At 32.0% G+C, this 21669-nt stretch overlaps 1 protein-coding gene and 1 long non-coding RNA gene across 10 annotated transcripts in view; one reads left to right on the top strand and one right to left on the bottom strand.

Moving 5' to 3' along the window:
- Window positions 1-21668, bottom strand: part of LOC126869800 (uncharacterized) — a 33379-nt gene extending 11711 nt beyond the window's left edge. Inside the window, exons 1-9 of the long non-coding RNA XR_007691003.1 lie at window positions 21521-21668; window positions 20780-20860; window positions 20562-20700; window positions 20437-20478; window positions 20131-20159; window positions 19324-19470; window positions 19152-19227; window positions 4155-4331; window positions 21-3437 (exon numbers count right to left, since the gene is read on the bottom strand). This is a non-coding gene — a long non-coding RNA (uncharacterized LOC126869800). The remainder of the gene's footprint in view (window positions 1-20; window positions 3438-4154; window positions 4332-19151; window positions 19228-19323; window positions 19471-20130; window positions 20160-20436; window positions 20479-20561; window positions 20701-20779; window positions 20861-21520) is intronic.
- The window catches only part of LOC126868969 (uncharacterized), a 30407-nt gene continuing 13441 nt past the window's right edge, over window positions 4704-21669 (top strand). The window contains exons 1-3 of one of the 9 annotated variants that reach the window (XM_050625008.1): window positions 4704-5350; window positions 5437-6312; window positions 6407-6674. In XM_050625008.1, coding sequence (XP_050480965.1) covers window positions 6672-6674 — 3 coding nt within the window. In that variant the 5' untranslated portion in view covers window positions 4704-5350; window positions 5437-6312; window positions 6407-6671. Of the gene's footprint in view, window positions 5351-5378; window positions 6675-21669 lie in introns of those variants that run through there. The other 8 variants (XM_050625050.1, XM_050625059.1, XM_050625015.1 and 5 more) reach the window with 8 other exon arrangements.

Here is a 21669-nt window from a genome sequence, read left to right on the forward strand (position 1 = left end):
AAACACTTGTAACTACGTACCTTGATCTCCATTACAGATAAACAAAGAATAACTATAGCTTTCTCTTCATTGATATTTTACAATTTGCTACAACATGTAGTACCATGGTAGTAACCTACAAATAAACAAAATGAGAAGGAAAGCAAACATTCTATGGAAGATGAAAATCTTAAAATAACGTGAACTTTGCTGAATATAAATGAGAGGACAGACAGATCTTGGGTATCTAGGCCTGCCAGACTACCGCACCGCGCCGGTATCTTTTCCCTTTCACCGGTACCACGCAGAAAAATCCGATTAGGTACGTGTACTTGCTGTGTCTCGTATATACATACGTAAGTACTTGTGTTTCAATGTCTGTACATGTAAACCAAATGATTTCCTACGCATGAATATGCCATCAAAAACCTTAGGAACTCTCAGCTATTTGTATAATTATTTCTTCATTTATTTAAGATTATAGAAATTATTTGTATATATAGAGAATTATTAAAATAAAGAAAAAGATTGATTTTCAAATCGATAGTAAGGACATAAATGCAATAAAATGGGAATGAGTTTATACCAAACGGCTATAAAGACTAGATACAATCAAGATTATGTGTTTCTGTACATTGCCAAGAAACGAATTGGCGTCACATCTATAGACGTCATTGTCGTTTCTTCCTGTTCTGTCCCACATCACGGACCAAGGTAGCTATCGATGCCTTGTTTCAAAACTCTCGTAAATCCCCCATTTTATTGATCTCCTTAATAAAGAAGTATGTAAATTGACCTGCTATAACCATATTATAGATCGATATTTTATGCTAACATAAACCGATCTTATTTGTAAATTGCCATAAATTTAAAGAATTTTTTAAGTATCCTACTTTTATAATATAAAGGCAATTTGTAAGATAAATCAATTGTTACTTTTATGATCTTAAATTCTCCAAAATCAATAAATTTTCAATCACTCAAATTTCTAAAGTTTCATTGACATCCAGTTTTTCTATGATAAAAAAGAAAAATATCATGTAGTAAAAATTAAAAAAATCAGCTATTAATTTCACAGAATTACTAATTCTCCGAAATTTCCTAGATACCTAGCTTTATGTAATAAACAAAATTATCTCGTAATAAAGGATTACAAAATCAAGTGTTATCTCTACAGAATCGATTACAGGTTTGATCGTTTCTCCCTGGTGATTGGATGTACACGGTCCTGGCCATTCATCTTGCGAAAGACAAGTAACCAAAGCAGCGTACAATGAGGAGGGGATCTGAAGAGGTCGGGGAGAATCCTCGAATTCAATGCCCGGATACACGGCGAGCTGATGATTACACAGCACCCATAACCATTCTACTCCCATGTACTTGAGCGGTTCGACCAGTAGAAGACACCTGCCCTCTCTATTGAATAACTCCAGATAACATGTCATTCTCTGCATCGTCTCGTACATTTTGTAATCTGTAACGTGCGTTACATAGGTTGGTAACACTGCGATAAGACTGCAATTAGTAATTAATCTCGAATATTTTAATAAGAGGGAATTTTCAAGGGTAGATTATCAATTTCAATTTGATGAGAATTATATTTGATGTATAAGGTAATGCAAAAGTAACGCAGTTCTTATCATGATTTTTCTTTTTTATAAGTATATAATTTTTAATATATTTTCTTTTATTCAAAAGAGACTATTGAAAGTAACAAGAGAAAAATTGTGATAAAATTTTATGGGCATCATAAAACATATTTGGAACTTCTGCATCATTCTGTAGTTCTAAAAAAATATTTATTACCTCTTTTTTATATCTGACAAAACTTTTCGAGGATATACAATAGAAATAATCTTGGAAGTTAGCTGGAGTTAATTTTTTTAGTATTGGAATTATAATGATTGGCTTACCATAAATTTTAACTTGATATGTTTAAGATGACGCTTGTTTGATGGAGAAGGTTAGGAATGTAATTTTCTATAGAAGTAGGAGTGAGAGGATGAATTTCAAGGACGTTCGCTGAGCAGCAATTCTAGTTATTCGATTTTACATCAATCTCACTGGTAGTTACTATAGAAGCATTATTCATCAATACATTCACTTTCTATTCTCTAACTCCATATAGTCAACAATCGTCTCACAAAATTTACATTCAGATCTACAAATCTACATTCCGTGATAATTTGATTAATATGTCAGTTCTCTTAACTTTTGAATCTTATCATTGTAATACATTCTAATATCTGATTGTTCTATTAAAAGTTCAATCAAGTTGAAGAAAATCGTCCTAAGCGGAAAAATAAAGAAAAATTCAATCGCCATTCAATCGATAATCAATACTTTATAACTTTCGAGCACAAAATCTTTCTCTGTGTTACTTTCTAAAATTGGAATAGGACTTTTTTCCCTCTGTGAAGAATGAGTCTTTCATGTATTTAAATCTAATCTCTTAGAAAACACAAAAAAGTTAAGATATTTTATTTCTTTTTATATGATAAAGAGAATATGTATACAGTAATTAGATTACTTTGCTTGAATACTCTGAGCTAAGTACACAGGACACCAGAAGAACGTATACATATTTCAACAAAAGGCAAACGTTTATATCAATAAACTTTGAAAAAATCCATAGATAAAATTTATTAAACATTTACTATATGTTTCTCTATTCGTATGATATCAATTTCAATTTAATAATTGAACAACCAACATCAAATCTAATCCCTTGATATGATAAGAATAAAAGGATACATACATACATATGTATATGTATCTAATATGAATTATTATAACAGAGTAACCTATTTAGACTATATACGCTTTCTTTATCATATAATTTACTAACTAATCAACATCAGATCTAATCACCCGCATTCTCGTTATCTTAACCTCTCCAAATCATATTCCATATTCATCCATGCAATATATGCCATACTCTAATTTCTATAATTCCAACTGCCATCATCTTTCTTCCATCAGCAATCATGTACTGTACTATTACCATTATGTATCATTTATGCCAATAGTGGAATCCGTAAACGCTAGTTTTCTGGCAAAACGGGAAAAGTCATACACTTAATAATGATATTCTACTAACTATAATAATGCGGTAGTTGTAGTAGACGATGTTATACCGTTATATAACGCTTCTATTAATATCTTTTCATTAAGTTCTACTCAAAGAATTGCGAGCTGTTATTAGGACATAGCTTTTATCGAAGACATAGGTATCTGCCGTACGACAGTTTTTCTTCCTGGCTGGAGAATCATAACGCATGGAAGCACCATGAGCCGACCAAGTGACTGACCCATGATTCCTATCATGAGATTGCATAAGATCGCGCCACCATATACATACTATAAGCACGCCGCCTCTCACTTCTCTCGATCCTGTTTCGTTCAAGCTGACGTGAATATTTCGCGTTTGGAAAAGGCGCTTGAAATTTGCTCGCAACCTAGTGAAATTTGGGAGGTTAGGAATAAGTAACATTTAGTAGTTAGCTTTAATATAAATTTTGGTTAGTATAGTGTATAGAGGATGATTACAAGTGGAAACGGAATTTCAAGTAATTTATATTGCTAAAGTTATAATAAATCTAAATCTAATTTTAGAATGATTATTTTAGAATTTGATTAGAATTGTATTACTTTTCTATATTAAGAATGTATTAGAACAGTTTCCTAGGAAGCATTTTTTTTATAGCAAAACACTTTTATATGGTACTTTTATATGTTATTATGGTTTCTCTATAAAGAAATAAAACTTGTATTGGTACTTTAGTTGTCAATTCAATATATTAGAGGAATTATACTAATGTATTAATAGCTTCGTAATAGAATTGTGTTTTAATAATGCTATACTAGCAATACTTTTTCATTTTCAGGAAACCATGTAGGAAGTTGAAAAAAATATTCTTCTATATTTGGGATCTTTTAGTATGAATGATTAGTATGCAGAAACGTATGAAAGGTTAAGTCTATGTAGAAAGTAGGTAACCAAAATAGTTTCTGTAATATCTGTACGGCAAATATGGAAGAAAATGTGTAAGATTAGAAAACAATTAGGATTTTATTGCAGTTCGAACGATGTTTTCGCGCATAATTAGACATTAATAAAATGTTGTTTGTAAAGTTTACATTAAAGATGCTTAACTAGCAATGCTTCTACGCACCGGTATATGCAGGCAATTTTCTTTTCTGCTCTAGAAGTTCGAAGAACAGTTCTACGTTTAGAACGATCCGATAAACCGGTCGTTGCTAAATTTTCCTGATTGGTATTTAACCACGTCGAATTATTACTAGGATCGTATGAGTGCTTCTCTCTGTAGTTTAAAGTTTAATAGCTTTCCCTGTAATTAAACGACCATGTTAACCACATTTTCAACACTTTTTTGTCATTTATTTTCAGAGCTTTATATTATTAATACATATATATGTATTTTATAACAGAGCGTAAGTACTGCTACATATATACAATGTAAATACTATAATAAATACTTTTTATAGCCACTGTAAGTAGAAGATTGTTTTAGCTACTAAATAATATAACGAGTTATACGTGTACTGTACTGTATTATTACTATAAATATTTTACAAAATATGAATATGAAATGAAAAGATCCAGAAATAGCCATTCGTATATGTATTTATAAATATAACTATGTTAGTAACAGCCATAATACTGTTAATTAACAACATTTAGCAACATGTACATATATACTTTCACTGATGTTTCGTTTTTGCTTTCGAATGTATAGAGGAATCGCCAAACCAGCGGCCACTGTGAGTTTCGATTAAATCTTCCTGATCGACGAGCACATCAATTGATATCGATTATAGCTAAGTATTTATAGCTCGATAGTGTTTCGTGACCCATTAGATCGCAACGTGTGATCGATACATCGCGTTGCTTGCGTCGAATTCGTGCACAAATCGAGTTCGACGAGCAGAATGGCTGACTTGCTTTCTGTCTGCAAATAATCTGCAAAACGATTGCGTAAAGACGAACCACTATAGAAGCCTTCCAGCGCTCTTCTCGAAGATATATTTAAGGACTTAACTTCTTTAAAGAGGATTTCTTTAGTTCTCCGCTTTCCTCTTTTGGGAAATGATAGATAGCATATTTTTAAGATTTAGGTACAGTACAAAGGTTTGTATGCTATTGTTAAAAGCCTTGGTTGGTATAAAATGAAATAATATTATATAAATTTTAAATGATGAAATCATTTCTTTTTTTACAGTGGTTTAATATTTGTTTGGTTTTTTAGAGTATAATTATGAAGAAGATTAAATAATAAATGTAATATATATTTCTACCAATTTTTCATTCTTCTTTAAAGCTGAGTTTATTATATTAATCATGTGGCAAGTTAGTAATAAAGTTCATAAAATCTTACCAATAGTAAATTTTGGTCATATCTGGTAGTAAACAGTTTCATAATACTTGAATTAAAGGTTACCAAGAAACTAACAAGATCTATAAAATTTCACAAAAACAAATCATCAACTGTTCACCAAAAATGCATCATTTGCAGATTTATAATAAAGGTACTCCAAAGTTCAAATGATTAACTTTTATTTATTGAACACTACATCCTTTAAAGAAACTTTAACAGATTGCTCTCCACTATCCACAGATCTAAGACAAGGTTCTTCAGTATTCTATACTTTATACCATCAATCTTAATTTATCACATACTATAATCTCCTTAATATCTAAACAAAGAAATATTAATAACTTATATTCCAGAGATCCAAAACAAAAGAAATTCTACTACTCCACATAATCATCCAACCTGAATTCATCATACTCCATACTTTTTACATAAACTAATCTAAAATGGAAGTTATAAAATAAAAAGGTATGTAGAATAATCAGTTGATCTAACCGTATCCAGGGCTGTATGCATTCCTCGCGCGTGATGAGACCCTTACGTCAATGTTTGTAATTAATTTTTATCATTAGTTGTTAATAGCGTAACAACAAGTTATAGACATCTGCTGTATGAAGAAACAAATTTTTTAAATGTATTGCAAAAATATCCAATTGATCACCCATTGATCTCGAAACAGAGAAGACTTCGAGTGCTCTCACCAATGGTTCGTTGAATTTCTCTAACAAAAATGCGTCGCTTTCAGAGCAGTAATGGAACAAGAGAAGGATGCGTGGCGGACAGCTCTGTATCGCTCGGTGGAAAGAGATACCTGGAATTGTCTCGGTTATACCGGTTCGTGGGGCCAATCGAATGAGAGGCTTTCTCCTGGATCACCCGTTTGCACCGAGTCTTCTCGTTCCCTGGAGGGGATATTTATATAGGCTGTCCATTCCGGGTGAGCCCCTTCAAACTGTCCGCGATCTTAAGCCTGTACACGAGAGTTTAACAATTTTAAGAAACTTATATTAATATTCGGTGTGTAAACGCAGTTCGAATCTTCGGTGAACGCCCTTTTGGAAAAAAGAAAAATTATTAGAATTGAGGAAAAGGAAAGAGAAGAAGAGAGTGGTGAAGAGAAGAAGGGGTACGAGGGACATGGCTCGATCGTGGTGCATTGTGAGAGAGTGCAACCGAGACGAACAGTAACGAGCGAAACGTAGTCGAGTTTAGCGCGAGCTTATCGTTCCGAGGCGGAAGTCCTCGAGTCTGCATTTGTGTCTTAGTCGTTCGCTGGGACTACGATCACCCTGCACCATGGTGAGTAATTATTACGATTAGGGTAATGTTGTGTTCAAGAATTGAAGAAATTTTGAATGCATTCTTTTCATTTTTTTCTCCTACACTTCTTGTTTATTCTTTACTTCTTCTTGGTCCTTTTTTTGTTTGTTTTGGAACTAAGTTTGAAATGTTTTTTGTACAGATTTATACAATTTCTTAAAAAAAATTTTCTTTGATAGTACACACTATTGAGATAGGCATATAAGGCTACATTTTTTGTCTAACTTAATGATAGTTCGAAAAAATCATACTAAATTTGTCTTTTTTTAATTTAGATAAGTTAGTATGATTAGGTATACCGTTTAGCATTAATTGGTTTAGCTTGTCTATATTCGCTAAATTTAATCTATGAAATATATATCAAGTTTCGATGAATATGTAACTCGAGTCAGGAAACTGAAATTAATTTTCATTTCCTTTTTTGACTTAGAATCGATTTATTTTCTTTCTTTTTTAAATTGTCAGGATTCAGAGGTCTAATTTCGAAGAGATAAGCTGAAGGACAAGTTTGCATTGTATACATAAATATTTAGCAATTTCCCGGATATTGCCTGTCGATTCCGGTTGTAGGTATACTTTCTATTGCAAAAGGTATTAGTAGATCGTGCATTGGCTTACGCATATGCGTGTATAGAATAAAAGAACTAAATAGTGGAAAGTCGCATTCCTCTTTATTGCTAATCCACCTACACTAATATGAAATGTAGGCGAATTATCATCAATTAGTGACGCTTCAAAATCAATTTACTTTCTCATTTATGCTTACTAGTATAACAGTTTAAACATACAATCTACTTAACTTCATTTTGGTGACATTTACTCATCTTCAATAATAATTAAATTATAATCTAAAAAAAATTGTCAAACATACAAATTTTCTCTAGTGTTCTTCTGTTACTTTAAAGATCCACTAATTATGAAATACGTAGAGCATCAAATACTTGGAATAGGTAAAAAAAATTGCGTAAAAGATTCAAATGGAAAAATCAAGTCACAGTTTTCCCTAAAAGGGAACAGATGTTTTCCATGATTGAAAGAAAAAACAAGTTTTCCTTGAAATCCGAATGAAGAAAAAGAGCGAAATACGGGATCGAGTAGTAGGCAAAATCAAAGCTGGTGCTATGCTATTCGCCGCGCCGGCGGGAAGGAAATGGGGGTCAGTGTGTGAACAGCTTCGCTCCTTATGTCGCAATTCAGGAGGTCGCCGACCGTCTTCCTCCTTCGATCGTGCTGCTATGCTTCTTTCTCTTTTTTCCTCTCTTTCTTTTTTGTTTTACTCTGTTAGAAAATTGGATCGTTGCCAAAGTTTCTATCCCTTCTCTGATGGGCATTTTCTTCAGCAGAAAGAGAAATTCTTTTGTAAGAGAGATCATATTGATTTGATTTCACTGATATCAATTGAAAATATATAATGTTTTTATTGCAATTATATATTTGAACATATTTTATATTGTCTGTTTAAAATTGGTATTGATGGTAATAAAATTAACATTTGTATTTCAAACTGATAAAAATCTTTTAAGTACTAGCTTAAGCAGCTAGATAGATCTCCTCATTTCCATTTTTCAGTCATTAATTCCCTTTTGTCGTGTTTTCTTAATTCTACTTCTTGTAAATCCCCTAAACAAATTTTTCTAATTTATACAACATTTTACTTTTCCTTGCAACTCTTCAGTTCAAATTATAAAGTAAGAAAATTATACAATATTCGCAATACTTTTATTTTTAAAAATTATCATAACAACATAATCTCAACCAATAAATATAATTTACGCTACATGTACTTAGTTCAGCTAAAAGCGTAAGTCTAGTTCAAATAAAGTAAAAATCAGCAAAAAGAATAAGGTTTCAAGGAAAAGAATAGTCTAGACTAGGCAGAATGCAGACTCCTGTTTCAAAGTGATTCCAGCGGGGGCAGAAACCTCGAAGAGAGGAAACTCTCGTTAGCTACAGAACAAATGGTGAAGACAGAAAAGGAGGAATCAGGGAATTTTAGTGTACTGTTAGTAGCCTTCGCAAGTAGCATTCTGTTACTAATTGCTTTGTCACAAGACGTGTTCAGTGTTCACGTTCTTTGATGTAAGCGCATCCTTAAGGACGAAGTCTCGCCTCGCTGCATCGTGGCCGTGTTAATTACGTTGATACAGGAAACACAAACGAACGGAAAAATCTTCGTGATAATTTAATTTTATTTCTTCTTTCTTCTTTTTTATAATAATCGTTCAACGTTGGTAATCATTTTTTGATATATTTGTATTTTATTATGTCGAAAATTTATATATGATTGTATATTGATTATTCTTCTGCGCAATAGGCTCTATTTGTCTCATAACTTTAATCTAATATTAATTCTTTGAGGTTTACAGCAATTAATCTTCACTTCATTTTCTGGGTCATAAACCTTATTATTAATATCTATTATTAAGATCTGTAAGTTCAGAAAAGTTTATGCAACTTTTTTATGTTTCAATAGTTTCAATATTTTTGTAGTGTTAGTGTACTCTAGTGTCCTTAATCGAGTTTTAATTAATGGATACGTTTGAAAAATTCAGAATGCTACTTATGGGAAAATGATTTTTAATACTTCTTCTAATACATCACTATACTCTCGACATACTATTCTATATCTCTACATATTATTACTACTATCTACTATTATATATTATTTACTACAATCTACTATTATATATCTCTATATACTATTAATCACTAATATAAACAGAAACTCCTATAGTCATAGAATTATAGGTTAACGAATATAAATAATGATATAATCTATTTTTAATAACACTTAACCTAAGAAGTAACAAAAATAGGATATTCTAAGATGAAGACACTAGTATGTCCAAGAGGTAACAGGTTAAAAATATTTTAAACTTAAAGATAGTGATCGATAATCTCAAGATCATCATTTGTTCATCATTAACCAAACACGATCTTTAGGAAGATACGATTTCCATTGAGCAACCAGAAATTGGCAGTCTCTGCTATGAAACAGAAAGACACGCGGGAGGGGAAAGAGGCACGTTAGCTTGAAAATAGGAAGATTAGAATCTAACATAGAACGGAGAGGCTTAATAGACAATGAAGATTTGCGGCTTCGATAAGAAGATCCACAGGAATCCCTCTTCAGTTTTCTCTCGTCGCTCCTTTGTTGAAAGTCCACTCGATGAATTCGTCGTAATTACGACGCCGTATACGCGATCTATATTGCGTAAGCTCAACACTTATTACAATATCTACACTCCCGTTCAAAGGTTTAGAGTCTCCTTACCTTCTTAGATGAAACAAACTGTTTCTTTAATTTGTCTGAAAAATAAGAATATTATAACTCTCAGGTGGGCAAGCAACAGAATATAAACAAAATTTTGGTGAGCACTATAAGGACGTTAATATTTTTTATATTGCTGTTTTTTGCTTATGATTCTAATAGTACAAGCCAATTTCATTTTTCTCTTGCAGAAACGGCCAAATTAACAGAGTAATAAGTCATAACCTTAAAAGGGTTCGACGACTAGGATTCATTTCAACGCCTTTTAGAACCGTCCACGTTCTATGGACAATTTAGCTTCCTTTCTCCTCGTTGGAATACATCAAAACGTTGCTTTCCAGGAAGTGCTCTAATGCATTTCGTTTGGAAACAACGGCTTTACATTTGCCTTACGAATGGTCGTTATAGTGACGAAATGTAATTCGGACTTATACATCGTGAGGTTGATATTTTTTGAATTTATTTTCGAATGTGAAGGATACTTTTTTTTTAATTAAACTTTACTACGATGCGTAAGATCGATCGTTGCTTTTGAGCTTATTTTTCAATATTGGATTGTGTTCATACATTTTTCGCTTTTCCATTTTGATACTACTTGTATGATATTGAATTATTGGTAACATTTTCAAGGTGGCTGTTATGTTTTGTACGCAGAAATATATATGCGGCACCAGAACTTAGACCTTTCGCTTGTTGGTAAACTACGTACTCTGTTAACTAAATTATCTAGACTCCAGACTATAAACGCACAGGTATTGGAATATTAGATAATTAGCTGTTTCATATTTCAATTACTATTATCGTTGAAAGATTAATTTAATTCTAGAATGTCTCGCTTTTTTAAAATAGTTGCTGCAGATACAAAAATTTTCGCATCTAAAAACTGTAAAAGTCCTATATATTTCCTATATACTAGTTAAATTTATTGCTGGTTGTAATAATATTCATAAAATACAGTACTCTTCGTAAATTAGGTGACTAGATATATCTATCAATGGTATTAGTATTATCACAATTGTACATTATCACTAATAACAAAATATAATTAGTATACTTCGTAGCAATTGTTTGATTCTTATTGATTATAACAAAGCCTAGGGTTATACTAGTACGATAACTTCATGAAAAAATTCAGTAGCTCCATATTGACAAAGAAATGTATGTGAGATCAGAAGTGGTCCGATGTCCAAAAAGTTTGAAGGTGAAAGTATACATGAAAAAGAAGAAAGTCCACTCGATGAATACGTTAAGTAGAACGGACAAGACATCGAAAAGGACACGGGAATCGGGCCTGCTTCGGATGGGGAGGGGGGTGAGAAAGGAAGTTTGATCGTCCGGATTGTATCTTTTTCTGTCGATTGTTCCTTTGTGAAATTATCGTGAAAGTCTTTGTGATAATGTTCCAACCTTTGTATTTTAAGTCTTACATAATTGTTGTATTAAAGAGAATAAACAGTATTATGGTATAATAGATAAGTTCGTGATGACATAAGTTATTGATAATCGCAGGTTACATCGTGTGATGGGAACGATATATTGTTTCGTATAACTTATTTTTTTATTGTATACGTGTTATGTGTGTAAACGTTTGTTGCGTAAAGTAAAGGTTACAAGGAAAAAGAAAGTATGCTTCTATGAAAGTTTTGATGTATGTAGCTTTTGAGGATCATTTTTTGTTATTTTAATGGAACTTAAAAATTGTACTAACTTAACATAATTGTTTGAATTGTTAGATATAATATATTGTATTTCCGCTTCCTTTTCGTAATTTATTGTTTCATTCTCAAAATGTATGAATTTGTGATCGATAGATACTCATTAACCTCTCCAAATGTAAAACTTTATCTCCAAAACGACAACCATCTTGATTATCATGAAACAGAAACCTATCAATAACCTAATCTCGACTATCAACTATATTATATATCAAACACTTATTAATACAAAATTTCAACCTTCGGTTCACTACCTTAATTAAAAATCATGAAACAAAAGAAGAATTATTTAATTATCACACATTCATTATGATCAACGACTGATTAAAACTCTTCTGATCACAATATGATGTTAACCCAAAAGCTTCATAGAACAACTTGAACATTTCTAACTTCTAAAATTTCTTATTGAAGGAAAACATGCATCTACTTCGAAAATAACCTCACTTCTACCGATTATTGAAGTTTTCATCCGTTTCCAGTGATAAAAATGAAACTGACAGACAACTAATAGGTCTTAATCCAGGCAATTATAGTGGCAACGAGTCTTTCCTCGGTAGGACACACTCTCGAAACGAAAGTCTCGCGAGAGGGACAGGTCGAACGGTTGCACAGGGATACGTAGAAGTAGAGCGTGAAACTGCGAAGGACGTCAGTGTGGTATTTTCGCGTGTCGTTTCCTCGATCGGGTTACAGCACGGGTAACCATTCGGCTGGTCACGTGTCGTTTCGTATCTGACCGACCGGAGGATCGAGTTGACTGGCGTGTTATCACGCTGCTGTTCATTTGGAACGAGTGAACGTTGACTGGCGACCATTCCGGCATGTTTTCTCCATCATTTGATCGCGTGCGATTTCTTTAATCGCCTGACAAAGCCTTTTGATTTAAAAGTGTCCAACATGAACTTTAGAAAGGAAGATAGATTTCATAAAAATGAAATAGATTGATCTTTTATACAAGGTGCTTCAGAAATAGGTGACCAAACTTTGGTATCATATTTTACTCTCCCTATAACGTTGTCTTTACTGAAGCAACAACCTTTTGTCTAACTGCTGCATATTCCAAGACATTTCCAACAAACAGCAATTTATAGGAATATTTTGTCCACACTGAAGCAACATAATCTGAGAAACATTTGGGTTTTGGTTCGGTTTCAAGGCTATTTGTTGCTAACAACACGTATATGTATACTGAAGGAGCATTTGTTTCTGCCGTTACAGGCAACAGTGGCCACTTTTTCAAGAAACATGGACTAGCAATAAAAAGATCCTCGTTGTTGCTCCAGTAGAGATGTGGCTTAAGATTCGAAAGGTTTGTAACATGAAGTGCAAGTAGAGGAAATTGTTGCTCTGATAGTCTTAATGGTTTTAATGATGGGTTCTTTGGCGAACTTTATGGTTGTGCACAAGTCTTAAGTACCACTTTCTGCAGCTAGCCAGCACCGAATACTCTGATGAACTGGGAAGCATACCAAAAGTAGGATATGTGCTGGGTATAGATAGAGGAACTTGCTACGGAGCCAGAGAAAGCTTAGATTTACGGGAATCGTGAACTTTGGACCATTCGGTAAATCACCTTCTGCATTCGACCGGTGTTCACATTCCAAATTGAAAATTTTCCATGAAATTCAAGCATATTAAGCTTGATGCCATTCCATTTATCTATTTATCCATCTCATGATGCCTTCCATTTCCATTTATTTAGCCATCTATCTCTTTAAGATGAAAACTTGTATCCAACATTATTACACTATTTACATAAATCTGGGCATGTATGTTTAAAAATGTACATTTTGGATATGATTCGCAAATTTGTGAATGTGACGTATGACAATGATTTGACATATTTCTTATATTAAAAGTGAGATTGTCAAAAAGCAAATAGATATATCAGAAATAAATATACAAATCGGAAAATAAAATATATAAAGAATAAAAATATATATATTATAAAAAATTGCATATACTTATCCAAATTATAACATGTACTTATCCAAATTTATATTTTCATAAACACAATGAAATATGTGGAGTCTAAAGAGGGATGTGTTTCATTCACCAAATACTATGATGAATACTACACACTGCATATTTTGTATACGAGTATTTTTATGTACAGATTATACGAATTCTGTGGATTTCTGCATTTTTAATTTTCTCGTAAATATCTATAGTTTAGTAAGATGTGACAATACTAAATTTCTAAAATTCAATTTTAATATGCCCATCTTTAAATACAAACGATGCATACAACAAATTATAATATATTCTAAAGTATAAAAAGCTACATTTGTTGGACAACCTTTCTTCTTTTTCAAAGTCAACTTGCACGGCGAACAAAAAAGAAACGTGCGAGAGCGGTTAACAACTAGTACTTCTTCCTCTTATTTGGGAGAGGTTCACTCGACGATCCTCTTCCATCGTTAAAGAAGCATTCTCGTGATTTTCTCCTCATCTTCAGTCCACTCAGATGTAAACAGAGATGTGGCTTTTGGCAGTATCCGAATAAGAGACAGTTCTTTGTCTAATGTCTACCTCATGAATACTGCCTCAAAGAATATCGAGGCTGTCTAGAAGGTGCTAAAGACTCAAGCTGTTTAATTTTCCATAGCTTGGCCGTCCTTTCATATCGTTATTTGCTTTCATAGTTTGCTTCCATAAAAATGAAGATTGATTATGTGTAAGATGACAGAATACTATGCACTAGAAACAAAATCGTCCTATGTCGGTGTTTCCTAACCTCTCTCATGTTTGGATTCTCTCTTATAATGTTTTATGAACAAATATTTTATAATAGCTCACCTTTATTATACTTGCATAAAAAGATTTTCTTTGTGAGAAGATCTAAAAAACAAACACATTCAGAATACATTAAAAATAGGAACTTACATAAAGTTGCGTGCCCGCGAATCTGATTATATACGTCGCATTAACTGTTGTGTCGTATACTTACAATTGAGGAGAAAATGGAAAAAATGTGAGAGTATTTGTATCTACTGTTATCGATTCTAACTGTTTTATCATGAGTCCTTATATGTTTTAATTACTTATTCAATCGTCAAATTAGTATATCTGTAAAAAATATATTGAATCTGAAGTACGATATTCGCGTGTACTTTTAATAAAAAAAAGATGAAAGCTGTTTTTATATATAATTATATTTAAAAAAAACAGATACCTTTTTATTTACTTTATATACGGAAAAATTATTTACCCTAGGCAAATTGGTATTCTAAACTGTAATCTTTGCAATAAAGACCATATTATTCATGTGTATCATAATCCAAAGTATACTGTGATTTCATCATCAAGTATTTAAGTAGTAGTATCAGTTAATGCGCTGATACTACAGTCGCATATAGTTCTCAATAGAGAATAAGTACCCGTTAATGTATAATTCATATCCATAGAAAGGTTTCAGGCTTTTCTTCTCAAAGTTTTGTTTCCTTTATCATTCTCTCATCGACATAAATCAAATTGTAAATTATAAAGACAAATGGCCAATCAGTATCATAACTTCTAGAGTAGTCGCGTCTCAGTTGTGATCATCTGAAGTGCAATAATATTGAAGTATAATAGAAGTATAATATATAGTATACAAATTATTATTATCAAAATTTTTCATGAAATGACAGAATATAAACAGTACTAAGATTTATGTTTATAAACTTAATTCTTAATTCTACATGAAGTGATTGATTCCATTAACAATTAAAATTTAATACTTAATCTTTAAACAAACTTAGGTTTGCTCCCTTTCTTAATACATTTCGTGGGAAAAGAAGCTGTGTTCCTTATGTGCTCTCTTCGAGATCAATCCATCGACCGCGCCTTCGCAGAAGCGGCCACTTCTCTCCAAATGAGAGAAAGGTGGCACGACCTCGTTTCCAACTCCAGCGTTTGTGTCTGACCTCGTCGATTGATAATCTTTTGGTTTGATCTTACATCTTATGTTATATCTTAGGTTGCTTCCGAGAGAAAATAGCTATGAGTAAATAGATTTTTTCATTCTATCGAGAGAAATGGATAGTTATATTTTTTGTAAGTAAAATTTTTAATGCGATTCTGTTACGTAATATCAGGACAAGAAACCTAAAACTTAAGACTGAAATAGATATAGTTATCTCATTTTTAGTATAACAATGATGAGAAAATTAATAATAGTAAGTTTCTCCTATATGATTCTAACGAAATGTAATATACATAAGAAAACTAATAAAGAAATAACTATAATGAGCGATGACTACATAAACATAACCTTTTCAGCATCTCCATAGCATTGAAATTTTTCGAAAAAGGTTATGTGTAATAGCGAAAAAAGAAAAGGAAGTTTATAAAGTTTCAAGACACATAGGAGATCAGATACGTATCAGCCAACTTCTCGGCCGTGTTAAAGGTGCACCTCGGAAAATTCTGACAGAAGAAAGGAGAAAGTCGTCCAATCGGCTAACGAGAGAATTACAGGGAACGCCCGTATGAATCGAGGGAAAGATCGTCGGTAGGAGGATCTTCTATGCGTGTATTGACTTTCTTTGATAGTGAAAGGAAGAGCTTTTTTTAATTGGGGATCCGGCAGATCGATTTCTCGTCAGAGGGAGCCACGAAAGCGTGCCGATGCACGTTAGGTGTTGGAAAAAGAGAAATAGGTGGTACAAACTATGTAGATCGTGAAGTTCATTATTGAAAACTTGTTTAAAATTAATAGCTGAGTTGTCGTAATAGTCGATACGTACATCGTTTACGCATCTTTCATGATAATATAGAAGATATACAGGTTGTCTTAGTATTGAGTGAGTATATGAAAAATAAATCAAAAATATAGAACAAACCTTTTTCGTTTGTGGCTTCGTTTTCGAGAAAATCAAATTTCATAATTTCTTCAGCGTATGAAAATCTGGCTAATTATCAACTAAATGTGAGTAAATAATCAACAGGAGGTTATTCTAAATGTGAAAATAATCGTTTAAGGTCTCATTTCCAAAAAAAAAGAAATATAGTTTGGACATGTCTAATTAAGAATAGACCTGGTATACGCGTACTCGATGTATGTATATGTGTATGTATATAATAATTATCTTTGTACTAGATTGAACATGAATGATTGAGATTTGATTCGGTATATCTTTTGTTGAACCTAAACCTTTCAGTTAAAGCTCAAGTATTATTACATTGAATGTAATAAAGTAATACATATGTATAATACCATTCCCATAAATGGCCACAGCTTGAAATCAAGTGATCGAAAAAGTGGTGGGGATAATTTGTGGTCGTAAATGTTGCACAAGAGGAGCAGATAAGAGATCTTGATCTGGTTATGATTTCTAGAAACATTAATAAATTCAATCTGCATAGGACTATGTGCATCGAAATTAGTTAATGCAGAGTATTTAAATTATTTAGTATAATTCGTCTCACAAGTGAAATCTATAAAAATTTGATGCTATTAAATTATGAATTTTCTGTGTGAAAATCATTATACATAAACTGACAAAAGATAATACATACTACGTGATCGATGTTCTGATATCGAAATATGCATCAACACGGTTGCGGAGTCCGTAATAAAATTCAGTCCATCAATTCAGATTTAATAATTCATGAACACAGTGTAAATACAAGGATTGATGAACTGTATCCTTCATATTCACCTGTCATCAATTCCACAACAAAATGCGCTTCAGTAGCATTCTATCTTTCTTTACCTTTCCTTTTTTTCATGTGAACACGACAAAGCTTCTCGATTCAAATAATACCTTTCTCAGAGCGAGGAAAAGTTTTCCTCTCAAACGATATTTAAAGCGCTCTTTCTGCTGCAAGAAAAAGAACTCGCTGATAATAAATAAATCAGTGCGAGAGTTCCGCCAAGCGTCTAGTGGCCTGTTCCTTTGAAACAGCTCATAAGAAACTGCCTTAAGGCTTGCGTAACACGAGGCCGCACCAATTTTACGACGTTCGCTGCACGGTGACCGAAATTTTGATCAGAAAGCCGTCACGGGAATCCGATTCGCATAATACTGTGACGCAATGTGAGTCGATTGTGAATTACGAACGTCCGTATATACAGTAGGAATGAAAATTAGCTACTTGAATAATGTTCTTTTACTTCTGCACTGTTATTTAAATATTGCTCGCTTAAGATTATATATCATGAAACTTTATATTTAATAATATTTTTGTACTTCTTGCAAATATGCTAGATTTTTATGTTTTATTTATTATTTTTATCCTCTAAATACTAGATTTATTTATTTCAGTTAGTTTCAGAGTAGATTTAATTATAACTAACTGTGTTTTATTATTTTATTGTGAACAAATAAAATTGAATATGATGTATTAGTAATATTTACTTGATCAAAACTAAGAGGAACATTTTTCTGATGCGAATCGTTTAATGATTTTTACGAAATTCCCAGGAATTTTTAGCCAACTTTTGTGAAAGAAAATGAAAGAAGATATCGATGTGAAACTTTTCTATTGTTCTCTGCCATTACTGGGCCATTATTGCATCCTGTAATTCCACATTTTGCACTCGGTGTATGTATTGGATTTCACAGTCTATGGGCCCGTTTCCATTGCGGGAACGACGAAGAAAGCAGAAAGACCACAGCCCGTGTCCGGCACGCGATCTTCCGCGATGTAAATCGTATGTACAGCATAATGTAATCAGAATGATGTCAGTAGTACGATCGCGGCATCGTTTTGGCAAGATTCTTTCAACGAAGGAAAGTCGGTAACTCGTTCAGTACCGCACAGGCATCGAGATCCGTGATCTATTAATCGTGATTTTAACAACATATACGTACGACATACATACACATTAATACTATATTACTATTACTACGCTATTAATATAATATGAGAATTATTTTTATCAAAGAAAATTGAATTGAATTTTGTTATGTTTTCTTTCTTCAATCTATATTAATATTTTTTGTGATATTTACTGAAAGTATGTTGCTTTAATATGAGATCTGTGGTTCGAATTTTGAAGCTAGAACTATACTGTTTATCATTTATCTCTACTACTGTTTATATCTACTGTTTATCATCTGAGAATTTATGTGCTCTTCAATTTTGAACGAAAATCGATGGCTTCGGTACAGTGAAGTTGAGAAGTTTCATCGTAGCTGCTTGTTCTATACGATGTTTTCAGTTTGCGTTTGACAAATAGTTCTGTCGAAACGGAATACAACCAGTTTGTTATTGCTAACGAAGACGCTTGGAACAATACCAAAGAGTGTTTCCCCACTTTTCGGATAATTGCAACGACGCTTCTGCAATATTGTAGCATTGTTAAGCAAAGCAGAACTTGGAACTCTCTATGATTATAGAGTAAATTGAATAAGCCTTTATTTAATAAAACTATTCTTCCATCACTTATTATCTGCCTTTAGTAATAGTAATGCAATTGTGTAGAAGATTATGTAGTAAACAATGGAGTAATATTTGAACGTTGAAAAAGATTTTTACCTCAATTTCCTCTTCGATTTTAATTTCTTGATCACCATGTTGGACATGATATCTTTTCTATAGATAAATTGAATAGCTAAAAATAAGTAATAGAATAAAAGAGATAAAACTATAATATCATGAATATTATAAAATAAATAAAGTAGATTTATCTATTGGGCGTAGTATCTACCTTCGCGCTAGTGTAACAGCCAATGCACAGTCGGAAGCCGTATTGTTATCCGCAAAACTGCATTATTTGAATTGATTGTTAAACAAATCTGTGCAACAAATATTGGTTTGCGTTTGAAATATAACAGAATGCTGAATTCAATTTTACCTGTAATTGACAAAACCATAAGTATATATTGGTAGAAGTGCATACCAATTAGAAAAAGAAGAATATGAGTCTGAAAATGAATCTAATGTATTTCATAAATTGCTGAAAATAAAATTGATTTAATATCAAATTATTCGAAATAGAGAAATTTGTAATTTTAAATTATTTGAAACGGAAACTAGTTATGAGTTAATTAACAAAAAACAATTTATGCCTCGATATTAGAATTAAAAAGATAGTAAATCAAATTAATGTGATTAAAGAAAAATGCATTAAATAGTAATTAAATCGCAAATTGAAAGGACGAACGGCGAAATCTGTTTGGAAAATTCAAGTGAAAGATTTATCGTGCAAGCTCAGTCAGCGTAGGTATTTATTAGAAATCATCCGTTTCGTGAGTGTTCATACTTCGTTAACTATGGTTGCACTCTAAATATTTTCACACGCAATATCAGTAATGACGGTGATGACGATGATAATTTTTTCGTTAGAATAACAAATTCTTTTGGATGTTTCTGAGATCATCCCAAGGCACTGAGATCATCGCTTGCGTTTACAAGGATGATTAATTACCCTTCTTACTTATGAATGAATAATAAATGGAAAATTTAACCTGTAAAAATTTCTCATCTAATGAATACGCTAAGCATAATTAGTCACCTTTATATTCTCTTCGCTATATTTTAAACCTGTAAAAATTCTAAATTAATATCAAGAATCATTTTTCGCGACTAATTCGCAATGTGTTATTACTTATGGATATTAATAGTATTATATATACTTTATAATTATATATAATAATATTTATAGAGATCAATTAAATATTTATAGAGATTTATAGAGAAATTTAATAATATTTATAGAGATCTATATTAAAAATCTAGATCGAAGAAATCGAAATCGAATAATCGACTTCCTTACGTAAAAACAAACGCGTGACGTTACGTGAACGTTACGTTTAGTTACGATTCTGTGATATGAAAATGCGAACCACGTAAGCTAGGTTTGCTAAACACCAAAAGGAGACCACGATAAGATAATCTTGTATTCACAAATCGTATGCGACAAACAGAAGCGTGTAAACTGCTTACGTTGCCGAAATTGGAAATCAATTCTTTTCACTCTATGTCTAGGTATTATACCACCATATTTTATCTATTGTCACTCTAGTAAATCCTATGTTCCATCCTATGTGCCAATTTAAAATCCTCGCCACTTTTCACATTTTGTCTGCAAAAATATTATTTTTATTCATTTTTATTATATAATATTTGCTAATGTATATAATATTATTTGTAAATTAAATTACCTTCTTAAAAATATTTTTTATTTTTCTTTTTGCATCTTTTTCTCATTTTTTCTTTCGTCATTTTTTACCTGCAACTTTTACCTTAAATACACAAAAAAAATATAAATGTTTGAAATATCATTAAAGTATCATATAATTACTATATACTGAAATGTCTATACAACTATAACCGAATCTAAATGATTGAAATCGGAATTTGAGAACATTCGATGAAGTTGATCGTGTGAGTGGATTTGAGATAACAAATGCATATGACGCATAACGTAACACGCTACTTTTTCTAAATTTCCGAGTTCGCAGCTGGAAGGACGACTACATTCACCGATTATAAGTTTTCTATGCGCTCCGCATAGTTTCCGCCTAGAAACTTCGAAAATCCGCGTTAGTAAATGCAATTGGTTAACAGAAATTAAAATTCATAGAAACAAATTTCTCCGTTCTCACTTGATATCATGTAAGATATCGGAATGTCCAGAAATTTTAAAATACTTCGTTAAAAGAAATTTCTGAACTGAAATCAAATTTGAATTCGCTTTTTTAACCGATAAAAAGAGCAGAAATTTTTATTACAAATTTTTACAAATATTCGAAACCTGTTTAAAATTGGGGTTATATTTTAAATTCGCGTGTTCCTATGTATTTCGAATTTATTTCGAATTCATTTTTTCAAGAATCAAGAAAACTGTTATTATTGGGAAAATTGAAGAAGGAAATTAATTTCCTACTTAGTATTTGCCTTACTTTTTCCAGAGAAACTGCGTCCTTTCTCTCGAAACAATTCATTTAATCCATGCAATATCTCAAACACATTATTCACAAAACCAACCGATCTCCCAAGTATTTACAAGTATTATTAATTTATATCAATTAGGAAAATTTCTCTTCCAAAT

This window comes from Bombus huntii, chromosome 1 (assembly GCF_024542735.1).
Source record: "Bombus huntii isolate Logan2020A chromosome 1, iyBomHunt1.1, whole genome shotgun sequence".
NCBI classification, from domain to species: domain Eukaryota; kingdom Metazoa; phylum Arthropoda; class Insecta; order Hymenoptera; family Apidae; genus Bombus; species Bombus huntii.